The 23297-nt window shown below is 42.0% G+C and overlaps 2 protein-coding genes across 3 annotated transcripts in view; one reads left to right on the forward strand and one right to left on the reverse strand.

The window, feature by feature from the left end:
• prickle1b (prickle homolog 1b) overlaps positions 1-1912 on the forward strand; it is a 28282-nt gene extending 26370 nt beyond the window's left edge. For both annotated transcript variants that reach the window (XM_069156803.1, XM_069156802.1), the window contains exon 8: positions 12-1912. In XM_069156803.1, the coding sequence (XP_069012904.1) occupies positions 12-976 (965 nt within the window). In that variant the 3' untranslated portion in view covers positions 977-1912. The remainder of the gene's footprint in view (positions 1-11) is intronic.
• On the reverse strand, positions 1657-23276 carry pphln1 (periphilin 1). Its single transcript, XM_069156804.1, is given in 13 exon segments — positions 1657-3472; positions 8658-8795; positions 15261-15316; positions 16190-16225; positions 17198-17284; positions 18214-18392; positions 18818-18934; positions 20753-20814; positions 21571-21633; positions 21635-21787; positions 22079-22143; positions 22586-22630; positions 23211-23276. Coding segments are annotated over 12 exon segments (1230 nt in total). The 5' UTR covers positions 22587-22630; positions 23211-23276; the 3' UTR covers positions 1657-3199.
• Positions 23277-23297: the final 21 nt, after the last annotated feature.

A 23297-nucleotide genomic window follows, 5' to 3' on the forward strand; every position in this document is an offset into this window, starting at 1 on the left:
ACCCTCCTTAGGTGCATCAGTGGATGGGGATGGCAGGGATAGACCTGTAGTCTACACGCTTCATCCCATGCAAGATCCCTTGATGGCAGAAGACTGCGAAAAGATGAGCAACATGGGAACGTTTAATTCGTCTCATCTTCACCACAGTAGCAACTCTCTCAACCTTAACATGGACAAGGGAGATGAGGAGGCAGAGGAGGTGGTAGCACTGGCAATGAGGGGAGGCACACCAGGAGGACTTCTCCCACTGTCCCCGGAAGGCCTCCCTTCCTCCTTTGTTCACGCCCCAGCTCTGAGGAGGAGCAAGTCCCAATCCAGGCCTCCTCAGATGGTCAAATTCTCCGAAGACACTGTGGATAATGGATATAATGATGGGTTTGAGGTCAACATTAGAAAGCATCCCATGAGTGAAAAGCCTCAGAGGAGGGCATATTGTCCAGATGAGATGGGCAGAGAAAGAACTCGCCCGACCAGCCACCATGGGCGTAGCAGGCAGCACCACCTCCACCGGCAAGGCCGGCACCACAGAAGTCGCAAAACCCGCTCGGACAACGCCCTGCACATGGTGCCTTTGGAGAAAGCACAGAGGCCGTTTGAGCCCCAGCAGCAGGGTCTGATAAACCCCCCTTGTGGTGCCATGCTCCTGCAGCATCCCACACACAGGCTGCCGCTAGTCTACTCCCAAACACGATCTGACTATATGCTTCGGAGCTCAACACAAAATGACCCACGGCTTGAGCATCTCATGGGTCTCCACAGAGATGAGGACGACTGGTGCTCTACATGCTCATCTTCATCATCGGACTCGGAGGAGGAAGGTTACTTCCTGGGCCAGCCGATCCCTCAGCCTCGAGCTGTTGGGCGCTACTATGCAGAGGACTACCCGACGAGGGTCACAGCTCTCTCTGCCCAGAGCCACGGCTCCCAGAATGGCCGCCGGAAGAGCCACCGCTCCAAAAATTGTATAATATCTTAACAGCGTAAAGTGCATTTACATTATAATCTGCACTAAACTAAGCAATACAGTCAAGATTTTCTGTTTGTACTGTATGATGGTTTACATGGATAAAATCTGGTTTAGATAGGCGACACGGCATGGCCAAACTTCAAGTTGCATATCGTATTTCGGGACAAAACAAAATTGAAAAGATTACTTCCTTTAGTAGATTAACTGTTAAGACAGCAAAGAAAAGGATCTGTGCAACATATAGTCAGAAAAATCACATTTTGCGTGTGTGCAAAGTTGACCTAGATGCTAGGTTTTATGGAATTTTAGCACTAAAAAGATGCATGGACTGATAATGTTGGACGCTTTTCTATAGACAGTGCAGACCGAAATTATGTACAGTGGAGACATTAAACTCCTTTTGTTTCAGCTTGTCAGTTTTTTTTTTTTTAAATGGGTTATGTTCAGTTAAAAGTTTTGCAGCAGTAATCTTTGTGTGCATTAAAAAGGCAACGCCATTGTACACAGAGGTTGATCATTAAAGTAGAAAATAGAAACTAACCAAATAATTATTTAATGCATAATACTACAAAATGAAAATGTATATACTAAGTTAAGATTTTAAAACTGGTATTTTTATATCCACGGTTTAAAGAATTGTTTTGCTTGAAGTGTATGATTGGAAAATAGCAATAGTAATAGGAAACAGACCTCGTTGATATTTTATGAGAAACAAAGAAGGTGCCGCTTCATTCACAGTAAAGTGCCATGTTATTCAAAAACAATGTCTGCCACAAAATATACTCCACAATACTCATTATTGGTGTACAAATTACAAAACGACTGGCAATCACACATGCATTTCCCATAGTTGGCCCAGCTGTTCACTATTGTTGCTCTGACATAACCAGCCAAATGCTTTGTGATGTAAAGATGCTTGTAATAAATATTTTTTTTCTGAAGCTACGAGAACAATTGTTGCGTTTTTAAGTTTGCACTTGTATGTTCCAAATTACATATTTTATAATCCTCGGATCATAATAGTGGTTTCACAGCGAGGAGCAGCGAATACCCAGTAGAATTTTGCGGTTCTTCAAATGATCTGTAACATATAATAGTGAAAGTTTGTTTTTTTTGCGTAACATTTAGTTTTTTGGATGATTTTTTTTACACGCTTTTCTCATGGAGACATTAGTAAAGCGATCCTTAAAGTATCTTTAAGATCAGGGGGGGATCTATCTTGCAGCCGGCAAAAAGCAGCACCGAGCGCAACACAAGTGTCTTTGCTCGTTTCAGACTGTCATTTTCCTGTCCAGCACATATTCTGTAAGTATTTGCGCCCATTAGTGTGTTGGTCTTAAAATAAGGTGTTTTCACGTGCATTGCTATGTTTAGGCAGGGGGAAATGATTGCGCAATTGACGATCGAAACCTGGTTTTAAATCAGTGGTGCGGTATATTAGTGATGTTAAGGCCACATGATTAAGAGAGTAATGTGCCCTTACAAAGGCTGGTGTGCAATCGGCATACACTCAGGCATGAATGCCGTATCTGTAACAAGCAAAGGTTAAAAATAAAAAGATTACTGTTCCAGATTACCGGATCAAGAAAACAACAACCATCAGAGACGTCTCGCTTTACTGCAAAGCTTTGTCTCCATGGGGCCGGAATAAACAAGTTTTGTGCAGTTTTTTTGTGGGACAAATTTAGGACATGAAGTTTGAAAAGCAAAAGGACAAAAGACAAAGAAAAGAAATTCAGCTGGCGTTTCTAGACGGTACAAATTTATACAAGACTGTTGCAAATTTAGCCGCACCAAGTTATATATCTGAATGCTACAAAGAGAGAATTTACAGAGCCAAAAATACTACAAAAAGTATGATCATGCTGGAGAACAGACTGAACTGTCTGTTCTCGACAGCATAGCTTCATCAGGAAAAGTTAACTAATGAAACCACATTTTCACGATGATGTGAGACTCGTATCATTTTAAATAAAAAAAAGATGTTTGTTGACAACTTAAAAAAAAAAAAGAACATTTTCCATTTTATTATTAACTTCCCACAGAGAACTCGACGGTAAAAATGCTCTGTTCAAAAATAATACTGTTCGTTGCCACATACAGCGAATCCTCTCTTCACGTTGAGCTGCTCTTCGGGTTGCTGTGCTGTTTGGCCCAGCAATCCATAATCCATAAAGTCGTTAATCCTACCATGCTTAGTCTCACATTAGTGGAGCGGATCGGGCCGATGCGTCAGTATGATGTGCTGTGATTGACTCCTGTCTTTGAAAGTTTATGACCTGTCAGAGGGGCAGAGGGACTTGTCGAGTCACAGGTGGAGGGCTCTTGCTGCCGAACCACCACGTCCAGCTCGGTGATGAAGTGTCTGAGGTCGTCCAGGCAACGCTCGCGGATCTCCCCGAGGTTCTCCCGGAGAGGAACCTGCAGCTGTTTCTCCAAGTTGGGATCTTTAGACACCAGCATCTTCACCACCATTCCGAACGTCTCGCAGTCCTGACGGTACACCTGGAAGTGGACAGAGAATTTACTACTTAAAAAAACAGGAAAAGAAAGTCTGGAGGAAAACTTTCAAAACACTCTCGGGTGACATTTACACCCATTTGTATGTCAATTTTGGTCTGAAAGGTGTTGACAGGTCAGGAGCTTGAAGAGAAACACTCTTAACGGAAGGGACGGTGAGCCGTTTCCTTCCTGCTCTACCTGTCGCCTTGGTGTAAACACTCCAGCGTTACTGAACCTCAGGTGATCACTCCGGTGTTAACGCGCATCATGTAGTGTCAAAAGATAAACACTTCTCCTCTCAGGTTTAATAGAGGCACTTTCGACAGGACAGGGCAGCCAAAGAAGCAATAAACCAACACTTCATTGGTGGCTCAGAGGCTTGTTAACAGGTGTTAGAGGAACAATGAGGAAGAGGCGTTGGGATCTTGTTTGAAGCTGCCATTTCACACGGAGCCTCAAATGTCTCATAAAACAATGTGTGGAAGCGACGGGCTCCGTCCAGAGTGGTTTCATTTGCAAAACAGCATAGCAGAGATTTGTTTCCAGGTCCTGTTCCTCCACATGAGCTGACAGTGAAGTTTCAGACGGGGGGGGGGGAATATCCATCAGCTCAACTGACAGTTTGTATTTTGTAAAAGAAGTAAAAGCGCCACATGCTGCAGATTTCCACAAACACACAAAACATTTCGAAACACTTTTACCTATGATTAGGAGCAGGAGTTTAATGTGTCGTCCAGATTAAAAGCTTAATCTGATCAATGACCGTGTGTGTTAAAATAAACAATATGCACGTTAAAACATAAATGAACAGTTTGACGTCTCTGTATCTAACAAAGGAAGAAAGTATAACATCCCTCAGAACTCAAGAGATACTTCTACCTCTGTGTCAGTCTTGTTCTCTCTCCCTCCACTACGTAGCATATTTATTTCTTTACAGTCTCTCTAAGCCTCGACTGTCTCTTAGTTAACGGTCTTCACGACTGCGTGGAAGTAAATTCCCCCGCCGATATGGCTCCTTACGAAGCATCAAGTCTACGTGCTGCAGGCTGATCAGAAGACACTTCGACTGACAAGGGGTTGTGTAGAGATGTATGTGTTTACACATGTGCCTGTGTATGTTTAAAATTAGGCGAGGCAAGGGTGCGTTTCAGTCATTCACCGGATACCGACAGTGGCTTCTGTGCTGCAGGGCGTTTTCTAACTCACTGGCTTATTTATAGATTTTCACAATGTTCCTAGAACAGACGGCGATGCTTGGAGAAGAGGACCCAAATAAAGATCTGCTGTCAAACAGAGTTAATGTACTCGCACAGAACAGAGCAGATGGCAACTTTCCAAAATAAGCATAAAGCCGCCACCCCCCACCAAAAAAAAAAAATGTCATTTGTTGTGTACAAGCCACACACTGCTTCTGCAAACAGTGAGCTGAGCAGAGATTAAAGACCGCTCTTAACATTTCCACTCTGCAATTTCATGGAATAAAAGTGTTAACCGAGTTGACATTTAAACATCACTAAAGTAAAACCAGCTGTATCACATAAACAAAAAATTATGTTGACTGACAGGAGGTTAGCTTGACCTGTTTTAGTCTGACACACTGGACGTAGACTGTTTGCATGAACCTGCCACTGACCTGAATGTTTAAGTTCACATTCTCCTCCTCTCTGCTATCTGGGTGGTTTAATAAGTCGAGTTTAAGCTTTCATTTCACCACCAAAAAAAAAATAAATGTGTTTTTGTTTTTGGAAGTCATGCTAAAGTTAGTATGTAACAGTATAACATGATTGCTTGTTTTTGATTAGCTGGCATCACAGATATTTCCTACCAAACCACTTACATATTATTGAAGTCTTTACCAGCCAAGATGCTTTAGCTCGTCTCAAACTATGTATTTGTGTCGCACAAACAAAACTGCGGTCACTGCGAGGAATTTAGAGCCAACAATAAACCAAAACATACGGAGGGATTTCAAAATAGCTGGTGCTACTTAATCCAAGGGGCTAATGGTTTACAAAAACAGCCAGCAAGAGGTAATACAATATATAATTTTCCAGGAAGTTTGAGATGAACACAAAGATACAAAGAGCTTCAGGAAATAGTGCTGACGCAAAACAAACGGGTCGACTCCTCTGGGCGTTTCAATACATTCCTCATGTAGAATCAATAGACCAACTAATCTGTACCCAAAAAAAATCCCCTGATAGCCACTCTCTCCACTCTGCTGAATTTAGCAACAAAGCATTGTCTTTTGGGTGTTTTTTAAAAAAATTTTTTTTTTATCAGCACTGAATAGTCTCATTCAACAGCTGATAACTGACTGAATATATTTATCAAATCTTCTGAGGAAGTATCCAATCAGTGCGCAGACAACCGTTACTATGAATACATGGAAAGCTGTTTCTAAACAACAATGTGCCGAGAATGTACTTCCCGTATTCAAACGCACTTCCTGAAATCGCGCTTGTTATCCAATCAGGAAGGAAAGTACTGAGCTCTTGACTTTGGGTGTGGTTTTTGGAGAATAGGAGCATTTGTAAGGGTCCTTCTGTGGCTGCTAAAACTGTGGTGGATTTTTTTTCATGGTGGAGGATGAGGAGTGAGTGGGTGAGACTGCCTGGCTTCAGAAATGAGAGAAACAGAACAAGGAACAAAAAGAGTTGAGGGGCCTCAGTCCATCTCTGCCATCTCTGTACCTAAAAAAAAAAAATACAACTCCTCAGAGGCTGGAACTGTGTGGCTTTCTCTTGCGGCCAAATATATTTCAATTCCTCAACAAATGAAATAAAACTCCCTTTGTATCACAGCCCGGGCTATGAGAAGTAAAACATAATACCCTTTATTGCCTCTCATGCCTTGTCACTCACTATAACCGGTTAGCCTGTACTGCAGCCAAAGTCAACTCTGACAACGAAAACGGCTTCAGGTTGAATTTCAGCAGAACAACTTCACTTAGCCGCACAAACACATGGTATAACGCAGCCCAGCACGACGTCTGCCTCATGGTGGAAAGTTTGTGGGCTGTGAGAAGTGTAGAGACGGTTAGTGAGGAGGGCCTACTGGATTCAGTGTGTTTGTGTGTGTGTGTGTGTGTGTTTGGAAGAGATGGCTAGACCAGATTGGGTGCAGAAAGCCAAACATCTGGCTGACACTTGCCAAGTGGCTAAACACGAGTGCCTCCTGCGACGGGAACAACGCTTGCGACTTTGCAGAGCACACGTGAAAGTGACTTCAGAGTGAACAAGAACGGGTAACCTACGAGCGTTCAGTTGTGTGTTCGCAGCATCATGGGAAATTAATACCAGCCCGACAAGGGCTTTTCAATTTTCCAGTGGCTGGTTGGTTTGTCTGATAACAAAAGTGAAAGCAGTTCTCGGGTTTAGATTTGTGGTCTAAAGGGTTAAAAAAGGTCTGCTGACATTACGCAACACAAACGTTTACAAAAAAAATAAATCTTTCTATTTCATTCCATCATCTTTGTCAGAAAAAAGACAAAATGTGATTCAATAACTTATTTTGCTGACTTCGGGGTCTTGACTAAGCCATTGAGCCTCTCATGAAAGACAGAGTGCAAGCTGCCAAATCACAAACAACCTTCATACACGAGCTGGGTATCAGAAAAGCCAGAGAGAAAGACAGGGGAAGGGGAAAGCTGCAATAGCCAGTAGAAATGGATGATTATCTAAGAATCATAAATCCCGTAAAGAAAGCCAGAAACTTTATATCTCGATAAAAAAAGGAACACGTTGCAGCTTCTCCAGTTTCGTTTTAAACTGCTTTTTTTCTTTCCAGACCTTAATTTCATAACTACATTCAAAGACAGCAGGGGAGAACGAGTTATACTGACCAAAGCACGGCGACATTGGTGGACGAGTTTGTATTAAAGTACCTACAGACTCCCGACAAAACACTACATGCATGCAGTGACAGCTCCCAAACTTTCCACAATACCTGCAAGTATAAAATAAAGCTCACTCAGTTCAAATGTTATAGAGTTTGGCTCGTGAAATGAATGAGAGGAGACAGATGGAGGAGAAAGAGACAGGCTATAAAACAGGCCAGAAGCTGCCGAGTCAGCAGCAGTGTTATAACAGCCCACAGGCTCTGTGGCGCAGCTCAATGTGAGAGCGCAGTGTGCGCTCCGGGGCAGAGCTAGCTCAGGTTTAATGGTCTCTGTAAAGCAGCGGTAGTGCTCGCTGGTGCAGGAATGGCCTTCATTAGATAACTGAGCAGAGCTGGAACCTCGTGCCTGCGGTGTTTTCAGCTCTGTTAAGCGCTTGACCTCTCAGTTTTATTGTATGCACACTGCCATACCCTGCTGCCTTCGTTTATATGTTCCTGTACCATCTACATCCTTCTAATGTTTCCAAAACCTTGTGTGAAGCCACTGTGTGCATCAGCATTAGGAAAGATAAGTCAAACACCGATGGAGGGTCGTGATGTTTGAGCCATGTGGGATTTGAAGCTGCTGTTGGGTTTAATGACCAGTCAGGGACTCCGGATGGAAGATTCACAAGAGCCACCGGGAAAATCATGGTTAATCATCAGCGAAGGAAGCGGGTCGCCAAATTTACCCCCATTTTAAACCGCTCTGGAGAGCGGTTAGTGAATCGTAGAGTGAACCCACCACTGTGACTGGAGGACAGAAAAGTTAATTTCCTGCCTTGTTAGGAACATATTAGGTGGCTGCTTCGCTGATGCCAATCCAGTGAAATGTGCGAGTCAGAGCAGCTAAAGCCACCATGTGTGTGGGAGCGTGTGCCAAGTGTACCGTATGTGCGTCACACGGCCAAATCTGACATTTATAGAAAAGTCTGACAAATTACCAATTTTTAATAAGAGGATTGTAAATGCGGGGATTCTTCTAAAGAGATTACTGACAGCCACTGCTGGTTTAAAATATGCTTATATTTCCCTTTAAATATCATGTGAATCCTACATATTATACGTTTCTAAAACAGTGATGCATCGTCTTTCATGCTTTGGCTGAAGAAAAAGAAAAACGGTACGTGTGCAAAATGCAGAAACACTGAAGCACATCAAGTCAAACAGTAATGTGAGAAAACTCAGATTTCAATGGCCCCTGTTTCATGTCAACACTGTACTGCCACTTGCTGCCTGATTTTCAACTCGCTCCACTTGAGAGGATCACTTCAATGTAAATACAAGATGTCAAGTGTTGGAAGAGTACCTTCTCTATTTCCTGGGCTTTGGCTGCGATGGCTGTGGCTCGTCGCTCCTCAAAGTTGTCAGCGGACTTTTGGCTCTCTTTCACATCAGGAGCCGCCGCTGGCTCCTCTTTTTCTCCTTCGGGAGGAGGGTTCTCCTCCTAAAAGGTGGAGGAGAGGAAGAGTTGAGTCACGGCAAACTCAGACAAGTGAGCACGATGGGAGAAAAGAACAGCTTATAAATCAAGAAATGCGGAGTGTTTCTGCAGATGACCACAGAACTTACATTCATAAAAACATGAATAAGTATATACAAAAAGTATAGTTACTACTCTGACAGATGACACCCTCATGCTAACAATTACGTGCCAGAGAGAATGTGAGAGGATCTGAAAGGACGCAGGTCAAGTCACTAAAAGCCCACAGATCGGAAAGTCTGTGCAATGTCTTGACCTGACCTACTGACCGTTTAACTTTACAGTAAAGATGTGGTTGATGAGGCTTAGTGAAGGCTGAAGCTTAGATATACAGTACTTTCTAGAGCTGAAAAGACACAGTGTCGTCTGTGGGAAATGAGCGCTGTGGACTTCCAGTTTCATTTACAGCACCTCAAAGACATAAGGATTGAAAGAATTTACAATACAGCAATCTACATCCAAGTAACAAGTGTGTCTGGCTGACCATAAAGGATGTCACTGCTTTTTATTAGTTGGAATATTACAACCCAAAACCAACCTTAACGTTCAGGATTTATTTTTAACCGTAATATCAAACTTTTGGTTTTGAATAATCTGTTACATGCAAAATTGTACACGTGACACAATCAAGAATAGAATTTAAAATTCTCTTGATGACTTACAAAGCCCTACATGACCAGGCTCCATCATATCTTAGAGATCTTATAGAACCATATAATCCTAGCAGAGCACTTCGCTCTCAGTACGCTGGTCTGCTTGTGGTTCCTAGTTTCTACAGAAGTAGAACGGGAGGCGGAGCCTTCAGTTTTCAGGCTCCTCCCCTGTTGAACCAACCAGCTCCCAGTTTGTGTTTGAGGGGCAGAAACCCTCTCTGGCTTTAAGATTAGACTCAAAACATTCCTTTTTTGATAAAGCCCATAGTTAGGGCTGGCTCAGGTAGACCTGAGCCAACCCTTAGTTATGCTGTTATAGGCCGAGGCTGCTGGGGGACCTCGTTACACGCTGAGCTTCTTTTCTTTCCTCCTACTCTTTAACTGACTCATACCTCACCATCTTTTTCTCTCCCATAGCTTTTTCTTATTGTCTGCTGTCTCCATTCAGTTCCCTCGCTCGCGTAGTTTCTCTTCTTTCTTTTCCAGATGTCCCGTCATGGAGCTGCATGTCTCTGCCCTGCGCTTGTCGTCTCCACCAACAGTTCTTCTCTTGTATCCTTATGCTGTCCTTTTCTCTCTCTGCTCTCCTCTCACCCCAACCGGTCGAGGCAGACGGCCGCCCACCCCTGAGCCTGGTTCTGTCGGAGGTTTCTTCCTGTTAAGAGGGAGTTTTTCCTTCCCTCTGTTGGAGGTTTTTCTCCCTTGAAGAGGAGTTTTTTTTTTCCCTCCTAGCTTATGTGGGAATTGTTGAATTGTTGGGTTTCTCTGTATAATATTGTAACGTCTTGCTGTAAGGACTTTAATGTGTTAAGTGCCATGTAATAACCTATGTTGTGATTTGGCGCTATATAAATAAAGTTGAATTGAATTGAATTGAATTTCATGTGTTTTTAGACGTTATCTTCAGAGAATAGGAAGCCAAGCCAGACAAGCAAAGATTAGCCAGCTAATGGGGAGACTGGAAACTCCAGCACCCATAAGTATTACTGGGAAAGACAAAAGACAAAGGGAAGGGGAGAAATGAGGCCAACTTGGATCGCCACTTAATTTCTTTTGCTCATTTCCTGATACTATTGGGAGTTTGAAGGCCGAGGAGCAGAGCTGCCCGAGCATGACTAAACTCATACATTAAGGGAAACAGGCCACGGCCTAAGTCATATTTCATCACTAGATGACTGAGGAAAGACATTACGGGAGATGGTACGTCAGAGAGCCGAGTGTGGCCTAAAATAAAAAGGCACAACTCATAAAACATCATCCAATTATTCCTCCTTCCTTTTTCCTCCCTGCAGCTATGCTTGGAGAGGTCCTATGTATACGCTTGTGCACGTATGAAAGATCGCGTTTGTCAGACTCCAGCCTTCTTCGCCTTAGTTGAAAATGAAATATCCTTGTCCGAGTCTTTCATTTTAACTTGCAGGGCACAGCCCAACCTGGAGGGGTTTTCTGCTCAAATGCAAAGCTTGGCAGATATATTTTCTGCAAACTGGAGTACTGGTAATCCCTTTTCAATGTACTGCTGCAGAGTGAATGATTAAAGGTTATTACACCTAATGAAATATTTTTTTTTAAATGTATTTTTACTTAGTTCAGTTTGTCAGACCAAACAGGTTTTCTTCTAACCTTTAAAGTTAGAACTGTTGCAGATTCCTGCTTACTATGTTTTAACAAATGATTTTTGTTGTTATTTCTTAAACTCGCATACTGATAACCTGCTAAACACGTTTATGGAGGGAGATGTCTTTATCAGTACTCAACTTAAACTCAGGGTATCGAAATCATTCAAATGCATCATCTGGGAACCAGAAATGTTTGTACAAAATGTTGTGCCGGTCCATCAAATAGATATTTCACAGGGCAAGTGAAGATGTTAACGGTAAAGTCAAAGGGTTTCAACCTGTGTAGGACACAAATGTCTGATATTTTTAGGAATTAGCAACCATCCAATGGATTATCCTGTCGTGTTGTATAATGAGTGGAAGAGCAACATCAGGTTTATAACCTGTGTGATCTTACTTTGTTCATCAAATCTCAGCTGTTATCTTGGTTGGTAAATTATTACGCTGTAACTGACAAAGACATTTGTTGCGCACAGAAGAAACCTTCCGGTGACCTTTTCTGTTCCCGGACATGTTCTCCACCCACTAGGGCACCCTGGCTCGCAGCCAGAGTCGGAGCTGCTCTTTAGGTTCCCTCTTTGGTCTCTTCTGTCTGGGATGGCTCCAGAAAGCCTGCGTGTGTGTTTGTTGAATCCCCGCAGCAGGCAGTGACCGGGGCCATTAGTGCAAGCTTTACTGGGGGCACAGCGCAGGGCCTTTCATCTCGGCCAAGGTTATGGGCTTGTGCCCCGAGAACAGAGAACAACAATGCACCAAAGGCTAGATCAAACACAGCAGCAGCAGCAGTGTGTATGTGTGTGCGTGGAGGGGTGGGGCACTTAGCAAAACTTTCATCACAGCAGTTGATTGGGTGGTGGTGGGTGGTTCTTACAAAAATGCACATTAGAAGGAGAGGGAAAAGAAGAAAAAAACAAAACAAACAAAAAAAAAAACGAGGTTTATATGTTGCATCTTGTAATTTCTTATGAATAAAGCCTGTGCACGCCTCGCTTTTTTCATTTAATGCTCAGCTATTTGTGGCACTTTTCATGTTTGCAACCCGGCGCAACACAGTCATGGTCTCCATGGAGAGTTCGTCTGAAAACAAGCTGCATTCATTCCCCCTGCTCTTAAACAATATCGCATCTGCCCCCTCGCTTTGAAGGCTGGCTTTTTACTCCTCCGGTGCGACCATTCAGATCATGCATACGCAAACTTTCGATTTCCGATGTGGTCGGACGGCATGTTTTAAGGCCACGACAAGCCACAACACGGCCCTGAAACTACTCTGACATGAAAGCGACATTTAAAAGATACAGTTTTATGGGCTTTTTTGATCAAAGTGAATTTATGCCTCACTTGTAAAGATTTTTACAAGTCATGAATGTTAGTCTGTCGTGTGTCAGTGACTCTCAGTTTCACTTCAGGCATTTGGGGCCCGACTTAGTAAAGGTTTGCATGCGTAAAATCACGTGCAAACTTCCCGTCACCCGCACAAAAATGTCTAAGCTGATCTACTATCGACGTGCAGTGGGGATTGCGTCTTTCAAACGTGCAATTTGACGCGCGTTGTCCATTTTGCGTGTTTGCCTGCGTGCGTATGTAATATTGGGCGTTTCTACTCGAACGTGCAAAATACTGGGAGGGGAAATGCAAATGCATACATTTAGCACCCACAACGATATTTACTAACGATAACATTTCTGAGACGTCAGAGGCAAAACATTATTCAGACATATCGTTTATCCACCGATGACATTTCTGAGTTATTGAATGATGGTTGACGGCCAATAATAAAAGGAGGAGCCACGTAATACCGGCTATTAAAAAAAAACTTCTTGCGACTCAGCACTTTCTTGCCTCTGGGTCATTCCAGTGTCCTGTGTCGCTGCTTGGATATCCCACCCAGTCCCGTTATTCAGGTGTGCTGTCCCAGGTACTGAATGTGTCCCGCAGAATTCACAGGTAGCTTCATAAGGTTCCCGAGCACTGAATGAGACGAATTCACCAGTCCATCACAGAAAAAGCTAGACCTGCTGCTCAGTGTTTGTCAGAAGCATCTTACCTTCCCTCCTGTTTTATCGCTGACGTTTTATCATTAAGAGGGGTTTTTTTGCCTTTTTGTTTTTCCGCAGGCATTGGCTTCCTTGCTGATAATCTCCTATATAGCGTTGTGTTCTTGTTATTTTTATATTTCTTAATTTTAATGGGATCAGATTTCTTTTTACTTTTGCTTTTTTACGGTCGCTCTGTTTTTTCCATTGCTGGAGTCACTTTAACACACGCAAACCTTTTGGAAAAAACATGCAATTTAGTGTCCTTTATTTAAGATCTTAGTAAATCAGGCCCTTAGAGCAGTAACTACAAAAGCAGTGCAACCTACCACCAAAACTTTACCGCAGACGGTACATGACATCATGCCAGTACTGCATGCTGTTTCATGATAATCTCTGTTGAAAATGGAATATCGATAAAACTAAATGCTTTCTGCAAGGATTCTTGTCTATTTCATCTGGTTTAAGAATAAACTTAAGATAAACTTTGATTACCTAAAATACACAGTGAGGGATTTCATGCATCTTTGATTTTTGCTTGATGCATGTTTCTCAGCTATTATATATAGAGTATAAATCAAAGTCATAATAACCAATTTTTTTTTATGTGCAATGACAAACATATTGAAAAGATTTTAGTTCATGAAAATAGTTTTTTTTTTTTATCATAATAAAAAAAGAAAAGAAAATGGTTTTAGCTTTAGCTGAGGCTAGCCGTGGCCATGTCACCAGATTTCACAGGATATATTACGTCTCTTTTGCTATAGCTGATGATAAACTGTTACTTTATGACATAGAGGTCTTAACTCAGTTTTGACCAAAAATGCAGTTACTTTTGTAGGGCACAATGGGCTGATGCACTTGTTCAGGGGGAAACAGGAACTGAACACAAAGGGATTTAATCTTTTTGTTTTACTAAAAGACCCTTATATATCAGAGTTATTGTAATTACAAGTTTTTGACTTGTAAATAGCACTGACGTCAAGATCCAAGCCAGAACTTCAACTGAAAAAAAAAAAAAATTCTGAAAGCTCCAACTTGGCACATACAAATAAAAAAGTGTTGAAACATGAAGGAAACACTGCCGCCTTATGGAAGACAAAGTGTGTTGTTCAGTGTAATTAAACCCAAATTTCATGGATATAATCCAATCAGTTCAATTACCCCTCACACAGCCACCCCTGTACTTACACAACCTTCCTAAGTTGTCTGAGCATGTGAACGCTCACAAGTCATTAACATGGGAATCCAACATGCCTCCTGTATGACATGACACATAACACGCTGGCTCTTGATGGCTACGTCAACACTTAGCCCGTGAGCCCCGTGTTGCACATCGACTTCTCACAATCACAAGACCACTGCCGTGCAACATCTAGCAGACACTCACAGCTACCAGACATAGTCAGAGTCCTCAACAGTGAAAGGAAATGATTATTCGTTGAAAACAGGGTAAACACATCCCAATGAGCTCCTTCGGGAATTCTCCTGGCTTTGCGGTTAAGATCCTATGATAAAGTTATGACTTGGGCTACTGACTTAGCCTCTGCCCTTCTGGGTGGCCACAGCCAGATGCAATTTGTGTGCCTAATCACATCTGATTCCATTTACACTCCTCTGCATAGTTGGAGATGGACACAATCAGCAAAACAAACTACCATTTGCCATTTAGAGATATCTACAGTCAAAACTAAAAACTTTTTTTTTTTTAACATGACCAGTTAAAGGAGAAAAGTCTTGTACTTTGTTGACACTTGAGACCTTTACCCTTTACCATTAAGTTCTGGTGACTGAAGTCTGCTTACACCACAGGTAAACAAAGCACAGGCATGATGGCTTTTATGCGCTGCGTGAGGACCACTTTAAAATCCATTAACATACTTCAATGGGACGAAACACTTATTAGAAGGATGGAATTTAACAAGTTCCAGATGCATCCTGCTGTACAGTGACATCCATGGTATACTATATGCAGGACAACAGTGCATTTATGATAAAAGCAGCTTTTCATGTTGTGTACTATGTTCTTGTGCCTTTAAGTAAGCGGTAATCATAAATGAAGCACCAGTATTGTATTATGGTATTTAATATTCTGAATTCATTTAGTATTTTATTTGAGCTCACCTTGTTTGATGTTGCGCTGTGTGGGGAGCCTTCTCTGGACAGGCCAGGGATTTTATCTATACATTTTAGAAAAGGACAAGGACAAAATTGGCACAATGAGAGCATAGTTAAAAGTTAAATAATGTGACAAAAACAAATTGGAATAAGAAAATGGAACAAGAAAAACAGCAGGAAGCAGGTAGTCCATGGGAAAAGGACAATTAGTATGTGTGTGCTAACGTTAACCGGGGCTAAAAGGAGTTCATGTTTGGTTCCAGGATCCAGACAGGTACCCAACTAGAACAATCAAGAAACAGATGGAGTCATACTCCAACCTCCACCGGGTGAATTTACTGCAACACATCCCTTGCGGACCCTCAACTCCTCTCCAGTAGCCCACTTTCCATGTGTCTTTCTACCAGCTTTTCTCTAGCTGTCCTGCCACAGGCTCTACCAGCAAACTCATAGCACCTAAGAAATGAAACAACAACACTCCAGAGTGGAAGCTTTGGTTTCAGGAATATCCATCAGACATCCTATACCCTTTCCCTCGATTTGCACACACGACCTGGTGGCATCTTTATGAGGCCTGACAAAGTGGCAGACAGGACGGAGGGGAAGACTGGCTGCTGGACACATTAGAAACGCTCTCTGTCTCTCTCGGGTTACCCAGACTGGGAACAGGTTAAGTTTAACGATTACAACCTTTTTACATTTTTGAAACAAATCCTGTGCGTGGCATCTCATCTCATTTCAGTCATTTGGATAAAACAAAAAAACAGACAGCAGGAATGTTCCAGAGACTACAACATGCACAATATGATGAAGAAGCTGGATTAAACTGTCTGCGGCCCCAGCAAACAAGATTTAAATGTAGAAAACCACTGCCAGCCTCTGTTCGGTGAAGCTTTTCTATTCTGTCTATGACAACTACACTGAACTGTACTTACCAGCAATCTTGCTCTGAGAATAAGTCTCTTCATACCCTGTAGGGAGACCAAACCGTAGGGTCACTGGCTGTGTACACCCCAATAACTAGGGTGTCTTATCTAACAGAAATCTGCCAAGCACACTCAATTCACCGAGGAAAGTTGACTTATAGTTAAAAGCATGCATTTCAAACTTGAGCATGATGGCCTCTTGTCATTCTGGTGGTCACTAAGCACTCGGTTCATGAGGGAAAAGCACCAATCAAAATGGAAATTCAAAAAAGGAGAGATGGTCAGTACTGAAGGTGGCAGGAGACCTCAACAAAAGCACTAGCAGAAACGGGAAAGCTTGAAGGTTAAGAGTTAAAAAGCAGACAAACAACATGCAGTAAAAAAGCAGGTACTTTAGCACAATTTCACAGTTCACTTAATTTAAGATTTCTTGTTGGCTTTCTGGCAAATTAATTAAGTGAACCTGTGTACAGTATGTGTCCTACCTTTTGATATGGACTGTAAAATGAACTGTTCCAACACACTGTTCATATTAGAGCTGGTATTTTCAGTTTTTAGTCAATGTCAGGTGTGATCATTTGATCTGGAAAGTTATTTTTAACACTTCATGTTTCTCCAGACCTAAAATAATCAATTGGATCAAATAGATTATTGTAGAAACCGTGGAAAGTGCTAACGTACCTCCACAACAGGTAGTGGAAATGGCATATAGGAAACCGAATACGGCAAAGTCGCCACTAAGTTCTACTTAAAAAACAAAACTCATGGTGCAACTTCCACCAGACCTGGGTGAAAAAATGGCAGTGCCAAATAGAACAACTAAGTTTAGTGAGGAGGCATTTGTTTTTAAATTGATTTCGATGAAAATTAGCTCCAATCTTGCATCTGTCCTCACATCCTTCTCAAGACAACAAATGTCTTTCAAACAGTTTTCTGACAAGGATGCAAGTAAAGACTGACAAATCAGTTTACTGTCACCCAAATCCAGGCTTGTTTCACATGGCTTCATGTACAGACCCAAAGAGTCATGTCCACTCTGTTGAGGAAAGAGCGCCCCCCAGAGGTGTTCAGAAGCACCTGTGTGACCCTCGGGACCGTCCACACCTGAAAAACCAGTGAGCCAGATCATCAGTCAAGGAGAGACAGTCACGTAATAAACAGAGGAGGGAAAATAAAGGGTTCAGGTTTTGAACAATAAATACACATTTTTAGGGCCAAACTTATAACCTGTTCTGTTAAGTGAGGCCTGCAGGTACTTGAACTCTGAGATATATTTTTGTGCTTTAGATCATTTGTATGAAGTGCTGCTCTCAAACAACTGATTCACTCAGTGGGTGTATGCATGTCCTCTATATGAGTCAAAGGAAACAAATGAGTCATGTCTAAAATCTGCAACTGGAGGCAGTGACCGCAAATGTTCTGCTTCAATTTGGCAGTTCTGTTATAGATATATATAGATATAGATATATATGAGGGCAAGATTCTGCGTAAACCAGAGCCGTGCTTCATCTGGACTACAGATTCAGTATAAACCTCCACCGAGCACAAAGCGTCCACCTCTGCAAAGTGGGCCAGCAGCCGAGCACTTCTGTTACGCAGAGGAGACCAAACTGGCATGGGAGGAAGGGATTTGCTTGTCTTTCGATTTATTAGGAAGTTCTGGACATTTGTTTTAGGGTTGTGACAGCTATTTCCAATATCAGGTCATTACGTTTTTAACCGAATGACCAACATGTTATTCATGTCATTTACAATCCTCACATCCGAGATTCAGCAAATGAGGATTAGAATGGCTAAGATGTGTAGTCATGTTTGGTGAATGATTTAAACATCAGTCCATCATCAAAATATTTGGCCATTAATTTTCTGTTAACTGACCAAATCCACAAAGTTTTTCGCACAAATGTATTGCGTGATAAGTCTGTATAAAAATGTTGAGTGACAAGTGCATTTTAGGATGTTTTAACTTGGTTGAACTTTGACGAGCAGCCCACTGCACACCAGAGGGCGGGGATACTAAGACTTCTACATACTCTTGCCTTGCTGTGAGGGAAACGGCAGGCCCTTGGCTCTGTCTGGTGAGTATCCTCTGCTGCTGACGCTGGAGCCGGAGCGACTGTGGGGGGAGCGGGCCACCTCGCGGCGCACCGGAGAACGCTCTCTGAGGGGAGGGAACGGGGCAGCTTTTCTTCTGTAGTGGTCTCTGTCCTCCCTGGAAAAGAAGGGGTTGGAGGATGTGTGCGTCACATTATGTAAACAGCCATTTTGTGAATGTAGAAAGTCATCTCCAAATATCCACCACAACTGGTATTTCACAAAGCATATAGACAAGTCCTTTTCTCGTATCTATTTAGATGCAAACACAGCACAATGCTGCCATCTAGTACTTTAAGGGCATTAACACATTCTGAAAAAACTACACAAGCTGCACTCCAACTCATATACGTGCTTAAAACTAATGAGCGCCGAACATCAGAGGATTTTCCTTCTAACCAAAGAATGCACTTGTTGTTTTTGCTAATCACATCTCTGTTTGACTGCAGCATTGTCTGTCTGTAATGAATACAGTGCATATACATAGACGGTTACGGCACATGGATAAACCTAAACAGTGACAATGTTTGTATTCATTCGTACCCTCTGTCCAGGTTCAGGATGGCCTGCACTAGTGTGTCTTCCCCGCTCTCTGGGAGCGATCTGGGCGCTGGATAGATACCCTGGCCTCGGACATTATGAGGTGGCGGCGCTCGGGCACTGAGGGGATAAACACACAAACATGTGGCTGCAGATACAAACATCAAATTCAACAAAGTGTGCTTTTAACTCAACATGCAAAACATAAAGAATCGTGAAGTGGTAAACAAACCACGCATTTTCAAGAATAATGATGACTTCTATTATGATTATTGACACATGACCTCATTCAATAGCAAGATGATCCTGACCTGGTTTTACACATTTATCCAGGTTGAATGGACACAAGATAAATAACTTTTTTTTCAAAATATTTTTTATGTTAACATGACAACAAAAATAAACAAAAGGGAACACATCATGTCTTTCTCTAGTGCTAATGCATACAACATTACCAGATCATTCAGAGGGTCCACATACATATGAGAAGCAGAAGAATTGATAAATGTGCTGATGGTCACAGGTAATTGTGTGATATACAGTTTTACTCGCCTCACAACAACAAAACCTTCTCAAATGGAAAAATAAACATGCTTTATGTATTTTTTTTTCTCGACTTTAAGAGAACCTTTACCACTTCCTGCCTCCCTTGTAAGTAAAACCACACTCTCTCTGGGCCTCTTTTCTCAACTCCTTACGACCTCCTCACTGACCTCGGCACACATCTAACCCACTAATCAACGGACCAGAACTGACCTCGTTGCCCTTCCACAGCTTGAAATGTTTGTTTGGAGTGAAAGCCTTAGTATCTCTGTCTGCCTGCTAAGTGGTCAATCTAGTCACTATAATCTATGTGCAACTTTCTCTCCTAAATTTTGCTACTGTATAAACAGAGCATTTTTATGTAATGGGGCCCAGGTGTGATAACATGATACCTATTGATCTCCAACTGTTGAAATTCAGTGGGGAGTTAAAAGTGATTAAGACTGAATTCCTTTAACTTTTTATGTTCAAGTTGTGTCACTTTATCTCAGCTCTTTGTTGTTTTAAAGTAAAGAGTCATCTATCAACCAACCCAGTAACATGGAGTTCTTTTATTTTGGCAGCAGCAAACAGCACAAGAGCGACTCGCAAATCTGATAACAAAGTATGCTCTGTACAAATGTTTGAATTAATACAAAAGTGTTTTACGACAGTCCAGAACATAGATGGACCCCTGCATGAAACTATTCAAAATTAGAGATTCCAAATTAAAGAATACCAAAAATGACTATATTCTTCAAAATAAAATCTACAACTAGCTGCTGACTTTTTTTTTTTTATATCATATTAAGCTGCAATATATAGATAAACATTACAGACAGGTAAACAATGACTTTGTTTTGCAAAAATAATCTATGGTCAGTCTGTGGTGCTTTGCCCACTAAAAAAAAACAGTATATCATAATTTAATCAAATTACTTGAGTTGAACCAGAGCTAAGTATTTCAAGTGAATATTAAAAACCTGTCAACTAAAATCTTTAGCCTAGTTTTCTGCAACCCAATCTGCAGCCTAAATACTGGCACTGTTCAGACTAACAGTTGTCTAAACTAACAGTGTGGAGCCCAGCGAAGACGGCCAGAAATGTGAATAAGGTGAGACAGGCCAATATGGGCCAAACACGGAACATGATTTATGATTGCTGCAACGTAAACAAACATTACAGACACACACTGAAAAGGGAAACCTACTCCTGCAGAGACCTCCAGTGGGTCTAACGAGGGGAATTAAATACAGAGGGCTTGTTCATAACCTGAGTGCTTGGAAAAAGACTGTCCCCTGCTGTTCAAAACGAAAACATCAAGCGGTATCATGTTTGAAGTAGAACTTGGTGGACAGGAATTTTTTTTCTGGAAAAAGATGATTTGCTCCTTTGAGAAAAACAGAAGCAGTTTACCCAAAATCCATAGGCCGCCCTGTGTGTTGGTCCTCCCTGGGTCCTCTGTAAGGATATTCTTCCTACAAAAGAAACAAAACGACAAAAGATACAACCCTTGAATTTGGCCTTTGTTGGCACTTTTACCACATATGGTTTGTTATGTTCTAAAAGTACCGACCATCTGGTATTCAGTGATAAATACTTCGTCTACAGATGCAAACAGCATCCTAAACTGCCACCCTACAGATTCTGCAATAGTGCATGATTGGTAAATGACCAATGTCTAACTAATTGAAAATAGACAATATGAATGTCAAGACACAGTTGCCTGAATTGTAGAACAAGTTGCAAGAATTCAATTGTAAAAACAGGGGTTAAAAGGCATAATATCTAAAAGTTTAAATATAAAGGAGCAACAAAATCCTTATTAATGGAATGTCAAAGTCCAACAAGCATTTGGTCTACGATAATGAACAGCTACAATCTAGCACACGCAGTGTAGCTGGAAAATATTTTAACTTGATCCTTCAACTATAGAGTTCTCAGATGGCCAATTATATATAAAAGCTACCAATATTACAACGTGCTGACGTGTCTGAACAGCAATGACCTTCAAAACTTGTTTTTTTTGGCCTGTAGTCAAGAGTAACTTTGCAGTGGTTGAAAATGAGTTTCTATTTTATTTCACTCAGATTCTTGTGAAGGCAGTCACTGGAATTTCTGATATTTTTGTTTGATCTTCAATAAACACATCTTATTTCATACATCCAAGTTTACTGATCTAATTACAGTCCACTATAGAGCAAAATGACTTGAAATGAAATGGTTGCCCTCACCCTCCTTGAAGGTGGCATGGCTCTGCGTTCACCAGGGAAATGAGGGCCGTCACCATGGTACCCCCCTCTGATCTTCATGGTAACCTCGGGGACCGCCTCCATTGGGGTAAAAGCGGGGACCTCCCTCGTATTCGTACCCGCCTCGGCCATAGTCGTCCTCTGGCCTGCCGAAGGGGCCCCTCCTCTCCACACTCCCTGCACCTCGTGGGTACTGACCCTATTCAGACGGATACAGATTACCATTTATATCTAGAATGTAACTTGTTTTAAAATGAGTTTGTCATGGATTTATTCTCTGAATAGACTGTGCTACTTGATTATTCTCTTTTCAAATAATGTCTTTGCCAACTGATTTTTGTACGGTGTGAAACAAAGAAATCCGAGGGCTGCATGGAAGAAATATAATTTTGCTTCTGGTGTTTGTATTTGCACACTAGAGACTGCAATGAGGTCAAAAGTCATATCAGGGGGAGAAAATAAACTGCGGTTAAGTTGCAGACACACTCACCGGTCTCTCTGGTAAAAAACGTTCATCATACACTTCTCGTATAGTCCTGTCTCTCCTGTACGTCACTGCAAAAGGACAAAGAGTGCAAGACACCGTATGTAGTGTACAGGAACTCATGCAAGCATCCTTCAACAATGCAAATCATTCAAATAAGTTATAGTCACTGGCAGCTAAGTTAAGCTCACGTCTTTTGTTACGTCCCAGTAAAACATGTGATCGCAGGACACAAATTTCAAGTCCACATTTAACTTGACGGCACCGGTAGCCAGACATTTGTTGTGTTTTCATGTTGCAGTATTTAACGTTGGCCTCACGCAGGTGCAGGCTGCAGCACAAAGACCTCTCTTGCAAATACACATTTAAAAAAAAAAATAAAGGCGATTTGATTTGTGCATGTTCCACTCGAGATATTGCGTGATACGTGATCCCAAATTTTTGTTCACGTCAGATGTCTCTAAACTAGTGTTCAACCGGTGTGTCGTAAGGAAGAGGTGGTGAAGAACTTACTTTTTGAGTCGAGGGCTTCTGACCAAATAAGAGATGCAAAACAATCTGCAAAGAGATTTTAATAAAAAGTGTTAAGACTGCACACACACACGTGTGTGTTGGGGTGGTGGGAGGGTGGACATGGCAATTCAGCTTATGCAAAGTAAAACATCTCCATTTCTTCCGCAGTGCAAACAAAAGTATGACACGACAAGACCCTGACAGGTTGCACAGCAAGCCGGGCTGATGTTACTTTCTGCAGACTCCTGCAGCGAAGTCCATTTGAGCAGCAACACCTCGTTCAAAAATCGCAGCACTTTTCGTAGCAACCCGGCCGCGAGCAGTAACACATCATACTTCAGGACTTCGTGTGGTTACGAGTTGTGCCGCTAACTTCTGTAGGTGTTGTGCAGAAACATCGCTAATCAGCCAGCTTCCATATAAGCGACCAAAAAAAAAACCAACAACAACAAAAAAAAAAACATCCGCACGCTTTATTATTATTTCTTTTTTTCTTTTTTTTTTTAACTGGGAGCACGCTAGCTTATCGCCGCTGCCATTACGCCAGTATTTACGGCCTCTCGTGAATAGAAGCGGATTCAATAAGTCAAGACGGGGTGTCGATTATGCCAAGAAAACACCTCACCTTGCTTCTATTGTACCGATAGCTTAGCCTCTCCCGGTCGCTACATGGAAAACGGCTGTTTACGGGAGAGCGCCGCGTCTGCGCGTC

The sequence above is a fragment of the Embiotoca jacksoni genome, unplaced genomic scaffold (assembly GCF_022577435.1).
Source record: "Embiotoca jacksoni isolate LCO1_2020_lvr unplaced genomic scaffold, fEmbJac1.0.p SCAF_21, whole genome shotgun sequence".
In the NCBI taxonomy this organism is placed as follows: Eukaryota; Metazoa; Chordata; class Actinopteri; family Embiotocidae; genus Embiotoca; species Embiotoca jacksoni.